General features: G+C 38.7%; 1 protein-coding gene across 1 annotated transcript in view; it reads left to right on the forward strand.

Moving 5' to 3' along the window:
- The first annotated feature begins 265 nt into the window (after nucleotides 1-265).
- Nucleotides 266-12929, forward strand: part of LOC127357020 (carbonic anhydrase-related protein 10-like) — a 102824-nt gene continuing 90160 nt past the window's right edge. The window contains exons 1-2 of the mRNA XM_051389175.1: nucleotides 266-752; nucleotides 6337-6411. Of these exons, the coding sequence (XP_051245135.1) occupies nucleotides 692-752; nucleotides 6337-6411 (136 nt within the window). The 5' untranslated portion in view covers nucleotides 266-691. The remainder of the gene's footprint in view (nucleotides 753-6336; nucleotides 6412-12929) is intronic.

Genomic DNA, 12929 nt, shown 5'->3' on the forward strand with positions numbered 1-12929 from the left:
TTTAGAACTCAAACTATGACAGTTTATGTGGAAGTTATCTGCATATAAAGTATGTTTGTTGCATCTAAAGCACTTTGCATGGTTTCCCAATCTTTAATGAACTTTCTTTCCTTGCTGATAATTTGTCTCTTCAGCTCAAAGTCTCACGCTTTTCTTAGTTTTTTTTCTCTTTTTGCCTTACGTAGCTTAAAATTCTGTCATCACACAATATAATGAATATGTGGTGTGTCTGTGTGTCTGTGCGCCCTCGGTGCGCTCTGCGTCGTCAGTGGAAGTTGCCTGATCCGCTGCAGACGAGCGAGCGGTGCGCCACGAACATCCACCCGCTCCAAAGGAAAAAAAGAGAGAGAGAGGATGGAAGAAAAAAATGCTCCGTGAATGGATTTCACAGCTGAAATGTCTTCAGGGTGGACTGATACCGAGATAGATAGGCTACATGACAGACGCGGGTAAAAAGAAAAAACCCAGTGAAATGCCTGAACAGCAAACCGGGGAGCGACGGTGGTCGGCGCTGTGAGGACCGCATCTCCTGCGAGCCTTCAAACCATCTCGGTGCTCCACCGGGGGACAGACGGGGATCAGAAGAACCAAAAAGGAGAGGGGGAGAAAAAAAATGTTCAAAGTTAGGCCGTGTCGTCTACAAGTGCGACCCCGCAACAGCTGCAGAAAATGAGCATGAATTGAACGAAGAATGCATGTCGTTTGGGATATATCTGTGATTTTGCAAACATATATCATCTGCACGTCATCAGGTAAGGAACTATGGTCCTGCAAAACATTATAACAACATAGAAATACAGGAGAACATTTGGATTTAAAATATCTACATGAATAAAATGAATGAGAATGTTGCAGTGATGCCACCAGTGCAGTAAATACTTCTAGAAGCTACAGAAATATAATTATTAGTGTGATAGTTCTATTCAGCTTCTGCCTATTCAGTCCTCACCTGCCAAGGTAAACCTACTCATTTCACTTTTTACATTATGTGTGTGTTCCTCACAGTATGTGTCAACAGGCTCTTTGCACAATACCACACTGAGATTCAAACCCATTGAAGATGATTGAATTCATGTCTCAACACTTCGTAACAGTTAGATCAGGAGCCTCTCTCTCTCTCTCTCTCTCACACACACACACACACACACACACACGCAGATCATAGTAGCAGCCCACAGTACACACTGTGCTTCACACTTACATACACAGGCTGACTGAAACAGTGTGACTATAATGAATATCACTGTCAATATGTCAAAGAGCTCATACAGTATGGTCGTGTCGGTGAGGCAGCAATCCATTCAGTCAGAAACACACAGTAATTCCAACAATGGGATGAGTCAAGACTTCCTACTCGTCACTGCTGAAGCTGCCAGCCTCGGTTTCTAAACGAAGCACTGCAGTTTGGACTGCTGATAGTGATATTTTCATGTGGATATCAGGAGGCAAGCAATATCTTCATAACTGACCTACCACACTGAAACAGAAGGCCACAAGAGACTGACTCAACACTAGATCATACATTCAGAATTAATGAAGACAATGTAACTAAATAATACATTAATAAAAATGTACAATTCAAAATTAAGTTTTTCACAAGCTGTTAACAGGTTGAAAACTTAGATAGATAGATTTATACATACATAAATATATATAGATAGGAAGACATGAGGAGAGGAAAAGGGGTACAGCATGCTGTTGTAAGGTAGGCTTCTAAATCACAAGAGTTTAGGGACTTGCGAGAGAGAATAGAAAAAGAGATTGAAGCAACTGAGGGTGAGATATCCTGAGTTTTAGGTACAAGTATGAGAGAAGCTCCAAAAACACTGGCTCTTACGATTCCCACAATGCAATTGCAAGATAACATTTTTCGTTAGACTCTACCTTTACAGTAGATGCCCGCATCCTTTAATTTCTAAATACTTGTTTTGTTACACCCTGTCTAGATGACCAGTGGTGATGTCATCAGTGAACCCTGGTGACATCACCACACTTATTTACTTATTTACTTATTTATTACCAGATCTGGATACGTTACAAATGCATCTGTCAAACTGTTGATGGAATTCATCCAGTTACAAACAAAATCAATTATTATTATTTACATCATCCATTTTGAATCCATGAAGGTTTTATATTGGCCAAACCTTCCCAGAGCGTAGAAAAGTTACTTATATTTTTGTGACATCATCCTAATGTAAAGTCATTGGTCCGAGCAGGAACATGTGGGCGGGGCCAGGAGAAGAGGTTAGAGGTTAGCACAGATGCTGCTATCAGTTATATCAGAACAAACCAATCACCTGCCAAGTAGTTTTTGAAAGTACCTGCCATTTTCCAAAGAGTTTCAAACAACAACTTCCCAGATGGTTCTGTGTAACAACAAACCTGATGCGGTCAGGTTACTGGGCGCCATCTTTAAGTCCAGTATCCAGTTCCTCTTGTACCTTCACGCTTCAGAGCCATAGAGGAGCTTGTGCAACTTTTTTCACACACCCCATGACTAGTAGCCTAAACCAACCTTTATGTCTGAAATCAATGGAATATACTTTTAAATATTGTAGGCAAAGTTTAAAAGCATCATGTGACACAAAGTTTTGGCAGAGAAAAGCTGATTTATTAGTATTCCTGGTAATGTTCTTGGGAGTCACATTGGTAGTGGCTAATATTATAGTGGCATTAGGTCAGTACAGACATAAACATTCTCATCAACTCTGCTAAGTAGCCACTGTTCGCGTCTGGGTTAGGTAATTTTCGCAAATATTAAAGGGTAATACAGTGTGAAATTTTCTTTTTCTGCCCTGCTCAGTCCTGATTTATATCTTCCTCTTCCGTCCTGGTCCTGTGGGTTTTGTCATTGCAGCTCTGTGTCATCCCATTCCTCTCACTTTTACTTCTAGACCCTTGAGTAAGTCACATCTATGCCAATTATTAGAAAGCTTCTACCCAAAAAAGTGGTTTTAATCGAAAAAGGCAATGCATGTTGACATCTCTCACCTTCAGTTACAGTATGTGGCTCCGATTGCTAGTCAGCTATATATCAAAATATTTCCCTTCTCCTGTCCAATTCAAACCAAGCTTTATTTTTCATGATGAGTATGTTCATCTGAGGAATCTATAATGTGAAATTTGCATATTTGCATGCATGGTTTTCCTGCGTTCTGGATTCCTCACTCTAAAGACATGCAGGTCAGGCGAGCTGGTTAGTTTAAATTAACAATATATGGGGATGTGTGTTAGCCCTGTGATAGACTGGCAACCACAGTGCTGGAATGTCAAAGTACATTTACTCTAGTAAATGCTGAAGTACAAATGTTAAATATTTAAACAGATAAGTTCATTTAACTCAAAGAATTGTTAAAACTGATTACATTGAAAATTTGAAGTAAAACTAACTCAAATGTTAAAAAAACATTCATGATCAGATAGCTTTAGTTATATTTAGTAAAGACACTGACATCTATTTTTTATTTGTTCTGTGAAAACAAAACACCTAGTACAAAGTACTTAATCAAGAATGTTTTTGTAACTTAGTAAGTTAGAGTCAGTTCAAATTACTAGTAAAAGCTGCTTAATCAAGAATCATTTGTTACTAAACATTTTCAATGTAATGTATGTTTTTGTTTTGTTTTAAGTATATTTTTGGGGCTTTTATTGTTTTTATTATAGTGAGAGCTGAAGATAGACAGGAAAGGGTGTCAGAGAGAGAGGATGACACGCAGCAAAGGGCCGCAGGTCAGATTTGAACCCTGGGCTGCTGCAACAAGGATTCAGCCTCGGTGCATTGGTCGCCAGCTCTACCCACTGAGCTTTTTTTCAAGTTTGAATAGCTTAAAACCCAACAGTATAAGTACAGGTGAAATTATTAGTTGAGTAAGCAATTAGTTGATTTACAAATGTTGAGGTTTGGACTGTTGGTTGGATAAAACAACATTGTGAAGGTTTCACTTCCTTCCTTCAGAATGCTGGATCACCTTTACGCCCTGGGTAATTGTGACAGCATTTCTCACTATTTTCAGAATCTTTACAAACCAAACAATCAATTAACTAATCCTTTAAAATCATGCTTTTACATTAATGCATGATCATTTTCTGCATTTGACCTTAAATACTCCAAAACATTTTCTGATTTTACTTTACTATACTATACTAGTTTTACTGAACCAACATTGCTAAAGCAGGACTTTTATTTGTAACAGAGGATTTTTACTGTGTGGTATTGGTACTTTACGTAAAGGATCTGAGTACTTGCCATTGCCTATCTACTTTACTCGTAAGTCAACTGCAGTCCCTGTTTGGTTCATGTGACCTGGTTCTGCATTGGTGCAACACAAACTCTACCATCCAGATCTACCTGTCAGATCCCAGCGGCTCTGTTTTAATTGTGCTGTTGCTGCCAGGCAGGCTGGTTAGATGGCAACAGAGCTACAGCACAATCTGTGGCACCCTGAGGCTAGAAACACACAGGACACAAAGTGTGAAGTCATGGGTGCCACAGGCGGTTGTGCACACCAGTGTAGACCCACCATAGGGACTCCCAACACACATCCCACATGAACATCCTCCATTTTGACCTACTTTGAAAGCTTCATTACAAGTTTATTTAATTTTTTACATATAGTATGAATTATATTACCATCAGTGCACATTTTTTACAAATGAATCAATACTGGAATGCTTATTTTCTCCCTGTACAGCTTCATGAATACCACTTTGACGTTTCAAAACACTGTACTTTTTAACATTTAAAAGAGAGAGCACAAATGTGTTACATTGCTGTGTTTCTGTTGTTGTTGCTAACGGGCATTTGCTAGCTTTTACTGAACTAAAATGGGGATTTCATTGTTTCAACTGACCCTTCTTAATGGCACAAATTATCCAACAAGAACAACATTTGAATGTTTCAGTGGTATATTTACATGAATAGGATGTTAGCATTCAGGCTAACTGCAGTTGGACCCCACCTCTGTGTTTTCTTGCCCCCGAATTTACTTGAAACCTTTGAGACTTTGCCATTCCCCACCAGTCCACCAGATGCCCTCAGAATTTCCCACCTTTCCCCAGTCAGCTGACCCTGCTCCTCCCTGAACACCTGACCCTAGTTCACTCATTTCAGTATATACAGCAGCCATTTTGCCCCATGCTCTCAGTGTTGTACTGAGAGCATGGGGTCCAGCCAGATTTGTTTGCCTCTTTGGACTGCCTTTATATTGCCTACACTGACCATATTTTAAAGTAAAGTACCTTTAATTCAACAACATTACACATAACAATTAGCAGTGCGTACTTGTTTTAATGCTTTCTTGTATAGTAGTCACACACTTCCTCACGTCCTGGCCATTAGTGTTGGCTGTTACCTAGTCAGGTGTTAGTAGTGTATATTCCAAAACTTTTTCATGTCAAGGACCCCCTCAAGTGATGCACATAAGGCCCCAGACCCCCAATTTGAGAGGATTTTGTTTGAAGGAATCCTCTCTGATTTTTATTTTTGAAAAGTTCAATCATTGATGAAACTAGGATCACTATAAACTGCAAACAATAAAAATGGTCAACCATATTTCTTCCCTTGTTTCCAATTCCAAAATAATGTAATAAAAGGAGGACCTCGGTTTAAAAATGGAGTGAAGGATTACAATTAGAAATTCAGGAATTACATTAAAGAGTTCGGTCTAGACCTGCTCTATTTGAAAAGTGTCCTGAGATAACTTCTGTTATGAATTGGCGCTATACAAATAAAATTGAATTGAATTGAATTGAATTACATTCACTAATCGTGCTGTTACTTCAACATTTTCTTTGTTAGCTTGTTTGCTATGGATGGAGGGTCAGTTTGCTCTCTGTGAGTTCAGTGGACAGACAGACAGACAGAGACAGAGGTTCTTGATGTGTTACCTTCTTAGAGTTGGAGCGGTCTGAACCCTCCACCGGCACAGAACCTACACTGCACTGTCAGGATGATGATACCAACTAAATAATAATTAGGAAATAATACTATTTACCTTTAAACATGCTTGACCATAACTTTAACATAACCTAAATGACAACAAGGCAAATAGAAAATGCAACTTTACTATCCTCATCCTGTCCTTCTTTACAATTCTAGCTGTAATTTTTATGAAAATAAATGAACCCTGTTAATGAGCTTTAATGGTGAGAGTTTAGTATCTGTCTGTTTTCAGTACATTTCTGTCTTTCTTTTCTTTTCTCATTCTGTTCTTACTTCTTTCCTTTGCCATTGCAGCCCAGTGGGAGCTTCAATGCCAGAGCATTCTTTACACTACCAAAGAAACATATAAATAAACAAAAAAAAAACAAGTCTCTCTTTCTTTCTCTCTGCAGCTCAGCCTATAACATCCAAGCTTGATGAGAATTGGTGGGCGTATAAGGACGTTGTCCAGGGAAGCTTTGTTCCAGGTAATAGACCTCACCCACCTCACACACAACACATGGTGCCATAACCAATGCATGGTAAAATATTTGACAATTGAAAGTTTCTTTCCTAATTACAGAAATGTCAGTATGTGTCATATCCAAGTCATATGGCTGTTGTGTAGTCCTGTGTGTTAGCACACTCAGAGTTCCTTTCATACATGCACAGCAACCCTGAACTTATCTTGACATTACCCAGCAGAGCTGTATTTCAGAATGCAAACATTTGAATCAGTTGGACAGGATTTTACCCTGTCAGCTCCGTAATACAAAATCTGTATAATGTCCGGTTGAGTCCATGTGTGAACAGAGCAGGTCATTGTCCAAGCAAGTGAGCGAGTTGATGACGTTTCTATCATGTGACTAGTGCAAAACCAGTGAGGTGCTGCAAACAAAACACTGTGATTTCCACAGCATACTTTTTTGCGTCATGTTGTTCCTCCTGCATGCTCTACCCAGTCACCACCCCTCGCCGACCTACTGGAGTACTTTGAAAAGGTGAAAACGTGTCTGACATGGACACGGATCTCCTGTTGTGTGCTACATGTGTGAAAGGGTTCATTGTTCGGAGTTCATGTGGAAAAAGCGCCTCAACATTTTGCTGTTGTGGTTTAATTGTTGCTGTTGTGGTTTAATTTTTCTTTGACCACAAACTCCCACTGTAGAAACCCAGAATGGTGACACGTGCAAGATTTATTTGCATCCAAACAGAATACAAGCAAACAGAGTTGTCTCGAGAATCAACTAACCAGAACAAATAAATTCACTCAATTATATGTCTCTTTCTACAAGAATGTGGCCTCTTTCCCTTCGAGGATGTCTGTTGGTGACGTCTAATGTCTGATAAACAGTAGTCATAACACATCTGATGCCCAACTCTCCCCGAGACAGCCTTGGTCTTTGGAATGTAATTAGCTCATGGCACAATGAATAACAACTCTCCTAACTAGTGTGAGACAACCAGAATGTGAATACATGAGGATGAACATACATGAACATAAAATATTAAACTGTAAGCCTGTAAAATTAAACATGGAATAACACAACATAATATAGTTTGCTTCATGTCCACAGAACCTTATCCCTGAATGCTTTTTCCCACTACACTGTTCACTGCTATCAATAATAAATAAATTGTGGATGGTTGTGTGAAACAGTGGAAGATCTTGTAAAACAAAAAAAAGTAATCTTGAGAAAAAAATTTTCTATCTGTGAAGGGTAAGTTACAGTGACATTCTAAAGTTGCAGTTTGATGGGCGTCTGACGTTGACTGTACTGTATTATTTCCTGTTAGTGTAATGTCACTGCTGCTCACTATATACAGTGATTAAATATGTAGATTTTCTCGTATACTAAAACAGTATAATGTGATTAGTACTTACGATATAAAATTACTATTACTGGTATATATTTGGGACACAGTGTTCATAGCAGTGGTAAGAACTACCACTGACCACCTGACAAATACATTGCATTTCCTGTGGATGTTTCACAATAAAAACCACCCCTTGGTCCGCTGGCTGAACACTTTAATGTGAAGCAGTACAGTAGGAAATGTTATGCATTGTTTCCTGTATATCCCCGTGTGAAGGGACAATGGAAGCTGCTACACGTACTTAGAAAGGTCATGACTAAATTAAAATATGCTAAATGGGTAGTGATGGAAAAATGGTGACCATAAATAGCATCAGCAATGGAGCTTATAATGGAAATCTTACGGATTATAACTGTGATGTAATTAAGGCTTTACTGTGCATTACTGCTTCCCGTGTTGGTGTGTTGGTTCAACACTCCAAAAGCAGCTCAGTACCCCTAAAAATTTCATTCACATAGGACAAATGTTGAATGATTTATGTTTTATGTCAATGCTCTGTGCCAGTTCAGGCGGCGGTGTGGAGGTCAGGGTGGTGCATGGGTGGGTAGACGTCCATGCAGCAGACTGGAGTGTATGTCCCATTACAAAAAAAAAAACATAACCACAACCTTTCCCTATCATACTGTATATGCCATGCACATTTGTAGACTCTGTAGAAGGGAATTATTTTAATGCAGGATTTTGCAGAATCATCCGGTAAACCCTGCCTTTCAAGGGTTGGCATCGAGCTGTGCATTGGTGAATTAGTTTGGAGATGATGTAGATGAGGGACACTGCATACACCTCTACTCTTCTATTGTCACATGTAATTAATTAACTTGAGCGAAGGTGATGATGTTGCTGAGACACTGCGTCTGATCTCCCTCTCTGTGCCTCTGCGTATAAAAGGACCAGGATCATTTATTTATAATTACTTTGAAATTAACTGAGTTTAATTTGGACTTCTACTTTCATTTCAATGGCACATTTCCCATTTTAGAATGAGACTGAAATGTTTCCAATTGAGGCAGTGTGTGTGTAGGGTGTGACAGGCCTTCTGGGAAATCTGAGACTGACAGTGGGCTCATCACATCAGTGAGCGCTGCTGGACTTTGACTACATCATTTTCACCCTCAGTCTACTCACACTACACCTTTCTACTCGCTTTGTGTTAGTGCTGTGCCAGCACTGCTTCAAGCTGTTTTCGGGGGAATGAAGTGGGAATACAGTCAGCAAAAAAAAAGCAGGATTTTATTCAAAACTCAGGTCACAGATGGGTGTCATCCTGTGCTTACATTTCCTGTGATCACCTTTGCAGCCACATGAGGCACGTGGGTGATTGGCTGGGATAAGAGGGACAAGTGTATGTGTGTTTTCAAAAGGAAATAGAGAGAGATGAGTGTCTGCCAGCCTCAGAGCAGAAACCAAAAATCACTATTCCCTGAGTGGGAGTACTGCGAGATGACCCAACAGAGTTTGCAGGGAAGGAGACTGATCACAAATGATGCAACTTCAGTGCTACTTTGCCGTAAACACTGAGGTGCTCAGAATGATAGATGAAAGGAGGCAGAGAGGAAGGAGACTGGCAATGCTACTGAGGTTCGCCTGTGAGCTATTACTTTGGCACCATGAAATATAAAACTAAATATAACACATGATACAGTATGCGCCACAGATGCCATGGAACAATGGAGAGGCTTTGGCAGGCATAGACAGCAACATGCATATCTGGTCCTCTACTTTATTTCACAGGTTCACTCAACAGCACCTACCGAGGCAGGAACACCTTCAGGATTAGTTAGGGTGGCTTGTTAAAGTAAGTTTCGGGTGCTGCGTCTTCCTTGCCTCCTTGTAATGTGCCATGCCACAATGGGCTCATTGCTGTCCCCTGAGGCTGAAGGGCTGGAAACACCCACTGGTTGGTAAGAACCACATTTGTAGTGGTTCTTTTCCCCCGCAATGGCCACAAGGGCCAACAATGATCCCATTCCACCCTCAAAAACAAACTCTAATAAGCAACACAAAGTTGGGACTTTTGCTTTATTGTAATAGAGCTTTTCTCTGGGACTTACTGGAGATGTCTCCCATGCAGTAAATGAGGGTTAGGGTTAGGGCCCCCTTTTTTATCCTTGTGTAAACTGACAACCCCTGACTATGTGACTTATTTTGTGGATATTTCATATATTGCATTTATATGTTATTTGTTAACATTCATTGCATAACAATAAGAGTACAGAATAACTGATAAACTGTACAATGAACCCATATAGTGAACACAATAACTGCAGGAAGTTTATGTAAAATGAGATATTTCTATGAATTTTGAGGAGATTATTTCCTGTGAATATTAATCAGAGATGAGTTTTCTAACTCTCATACATACTTAATAGGCTTCTTTTTTGACAGATCCAGTGTTTTATTTATGTTCTATTAGCTCTTTGGTTTGAACAGGACGAGGCTGTTCATTAATGTTCATGTCTTCAAAGTTTAGATCTTAATGAGTAATCAAACTAAAACTATAATATTCATTTAATTTAGTTTTCAGAAAAATAAACACAATTCTGAGATACAGGCCAACTGTGTATATTTTTCAAGTTTTCTTACACACCTTAAATTCAAGAAGGCCTTTGACCCCCTGTGAAGCTTTGGGGGTCCCGACCCAGAGATTGCACCACTGGTCTAGAGGCTAATGGCTAGAGATATATTAGCTTTTAATAGGTGCTCACATGGTACCCTGTGTATCCTATGCTCCTTCAGAGCATTAGTTAGATTCAGTTAAGCACATGAACAGTGGGGGCAGTATATTTGAAAAAAGATCAGCAGACAACAGTGGGGGACGTTGCTGCTGCTTTTTGACATTTTTGGATAATACAAGCATTCCTTTTCTTGACGAGAGTCAGATCAAAGATTGATACCACCAATGTATGTCGAGTAATGAAGCTACAGCCAGCAGGTGATTAGCTTAGCTTAGCTTAGCACAAAGACTTAGCAGTCTGGCTGTCTCTCTGTTTCAGATCCAGTGACAGGTTGATAGAATTACCAGATAACATTACAATATTTAACATTTAGTCTCTTTTTGCTCTTTTTTTATCAGCATTAGGTGAGCAGGAGACAAACATTGCTTGTGGAAAACCTGGTATTAACATTTGATCTGTATCTGGATAATGTATTATAACATTCGATCCACGGGCCTTTGCATTTACTCCTGGCATTAGTAAGTGTTCTCATTTCCTCAGTTCTGCCCACACTGTGATTGGATCTCATTGTGGTAGTTAGGTAGATTTGGCTGGCTGAAATGAGAACAAACATGGCTCGTCCTAGGTGAAGGGAAACAATGCTGCTCTACTTCCTAAATAGGAATTTGTTTTAAAAAAAAATTTGTGATGGAAGACTTGCTACTATTGGCTTTTGCCTTGTAGCTTGACCTTTCAACCTGCTGGGCGGATATTTTACAAATAAACTATGTCTATCTGAAACCAATAGTCAGGTGCCCATATAAACATTGAAAAAGGTTTTGCTTGCTGTGGTCATTCCTCCTGTTCATGCTGACCATTAAGAGATCCCATCCAAATACACCAGTGTAAGTGATGGGGGAGAAAGATTTGGTCCCATGCTAAAAAAAAAAAAAGTGTTCAAAAATGTTAATGAAGCTAATATTATGAGGCTTTGGCAGTCTGAGTTAGTCAGATTCATGGCTTGAAATTTTGTGAACCTGTCCTTTAAGAATGTGGTAACACTGTAGATATTGGATCACAATGTGTGCCAGACCATCTCCATCTCTGCTGATCCCATTGCAGTGCGATCGGCTTGGATTTACACCTGATCACGTGTTAATGTATATGCCAGCTGCTAATTAACGTCACTGCTGAAAAGGCCAAAATGTGTAGCTAATGTGCTATATGTAGGTCTTCCTGTAACCTCTGTCATTTGTAAGATAAAAGTAGTGCTCGTTGTGGTTCTTGATCAACCCGTTCTCATTCCAAGGTCGTCAAATACCGATGCTTTGTCATGCCTCTCATAACCCTTTAGTATCTCGCTTCAATTTAATGCATTAAAAAAAAAACAGTAGTACAAGTAAATGTTAATTTTGTTACTGTATGTGTATCACATGCCTTGTGTATGTGCCAAGTCACTTACTATGCAATTTACCTAACGTAGTTATTTAAACCCAAACCATCATGTTTTTTGAAACCTAGTACTTTTGTTAACCTAACCAAAGTATTGGTGATATAATTTCACTTTATTCCATTGACTCATTTTCTTTAGATTACAACTTTTGTAATGTTATCAAAAAAAAAATTAAAGCCCCAATGTGCTATAATGTTTAGGATTTTTTATTTTAGTTTGACACACAATTTTATTATAGTTTATAAATCATATGCCCAATTCTTAATGATGCCCCAAGCATTACAATTTGTTAGTTTTAAATTTTGTTAGTCACATAAAAAATAAGTAGGATATTATTAACAACTTACTAACAGCAGTAAAAATAAAATTAGTTGATCCACAGAAAATTAATTGGCTACTACTTGATAATTGATTAATTGTAAATGTTTTTTATTGTACGCCGGCTGTTTTGACAGGTAATGTAAATGTAAAAAGTAGTGATTCAGTAAAAATAAAAAACTGAGTAAATTAAACTTAAGTGGTAACATTTGTATAAAGATGCAGTTAAGTCTTGTGACACATTATGTTAATACTTTTCAATAAGTTTGGAGAAATGCTGCAAATTAGTGTATATAGATATATTCACTATTTTTAAGTTGAACTTCATTGAATTAGTTTGATTAACTTTATTGGCTTCCTTGGGCTTTACCTCAAGAGTTACTTGTACTCAAATCAAATATTTTTTTAATGCTTAAATTGTTTGAGTTAAAAGAGTCTCCTAAAAAAGTTTGACTTGAACTAACTCATTGGCTTTTATGGATTTTGAACAATAACTAGGCTGCTGTGCAAAACTGCTGCGTTTGTGCCTTCCTTAACAATCAAAAAGTACAGATCTCAATTGATCTTGGAATTTGTCACAGATGTAGTAGAATCTCCCTATGAATCAGCAATGATGACACAAAGAGTCGGCGGCCACTGGTCAACAATGTGTAGTTTTATACATTTTTCAATTCTATTCAACTCATGTCATTCACTATTTGTC

The sequence above is a fragment of the Dicentrarchus labrax genome, unplaced genomic scaffold (assembly GCF_905237075.1).
Source record: "Dicentrarchus labrax unplaced genomic scaffold, dlabrax2021, whole genome shotgun sequence".
Lineage (NCBI taxonomy): Eukaryota > Metazoa > Chordata > Actinopteri > Moronidae > Dicentrarchus > Dicentrarchus labrax.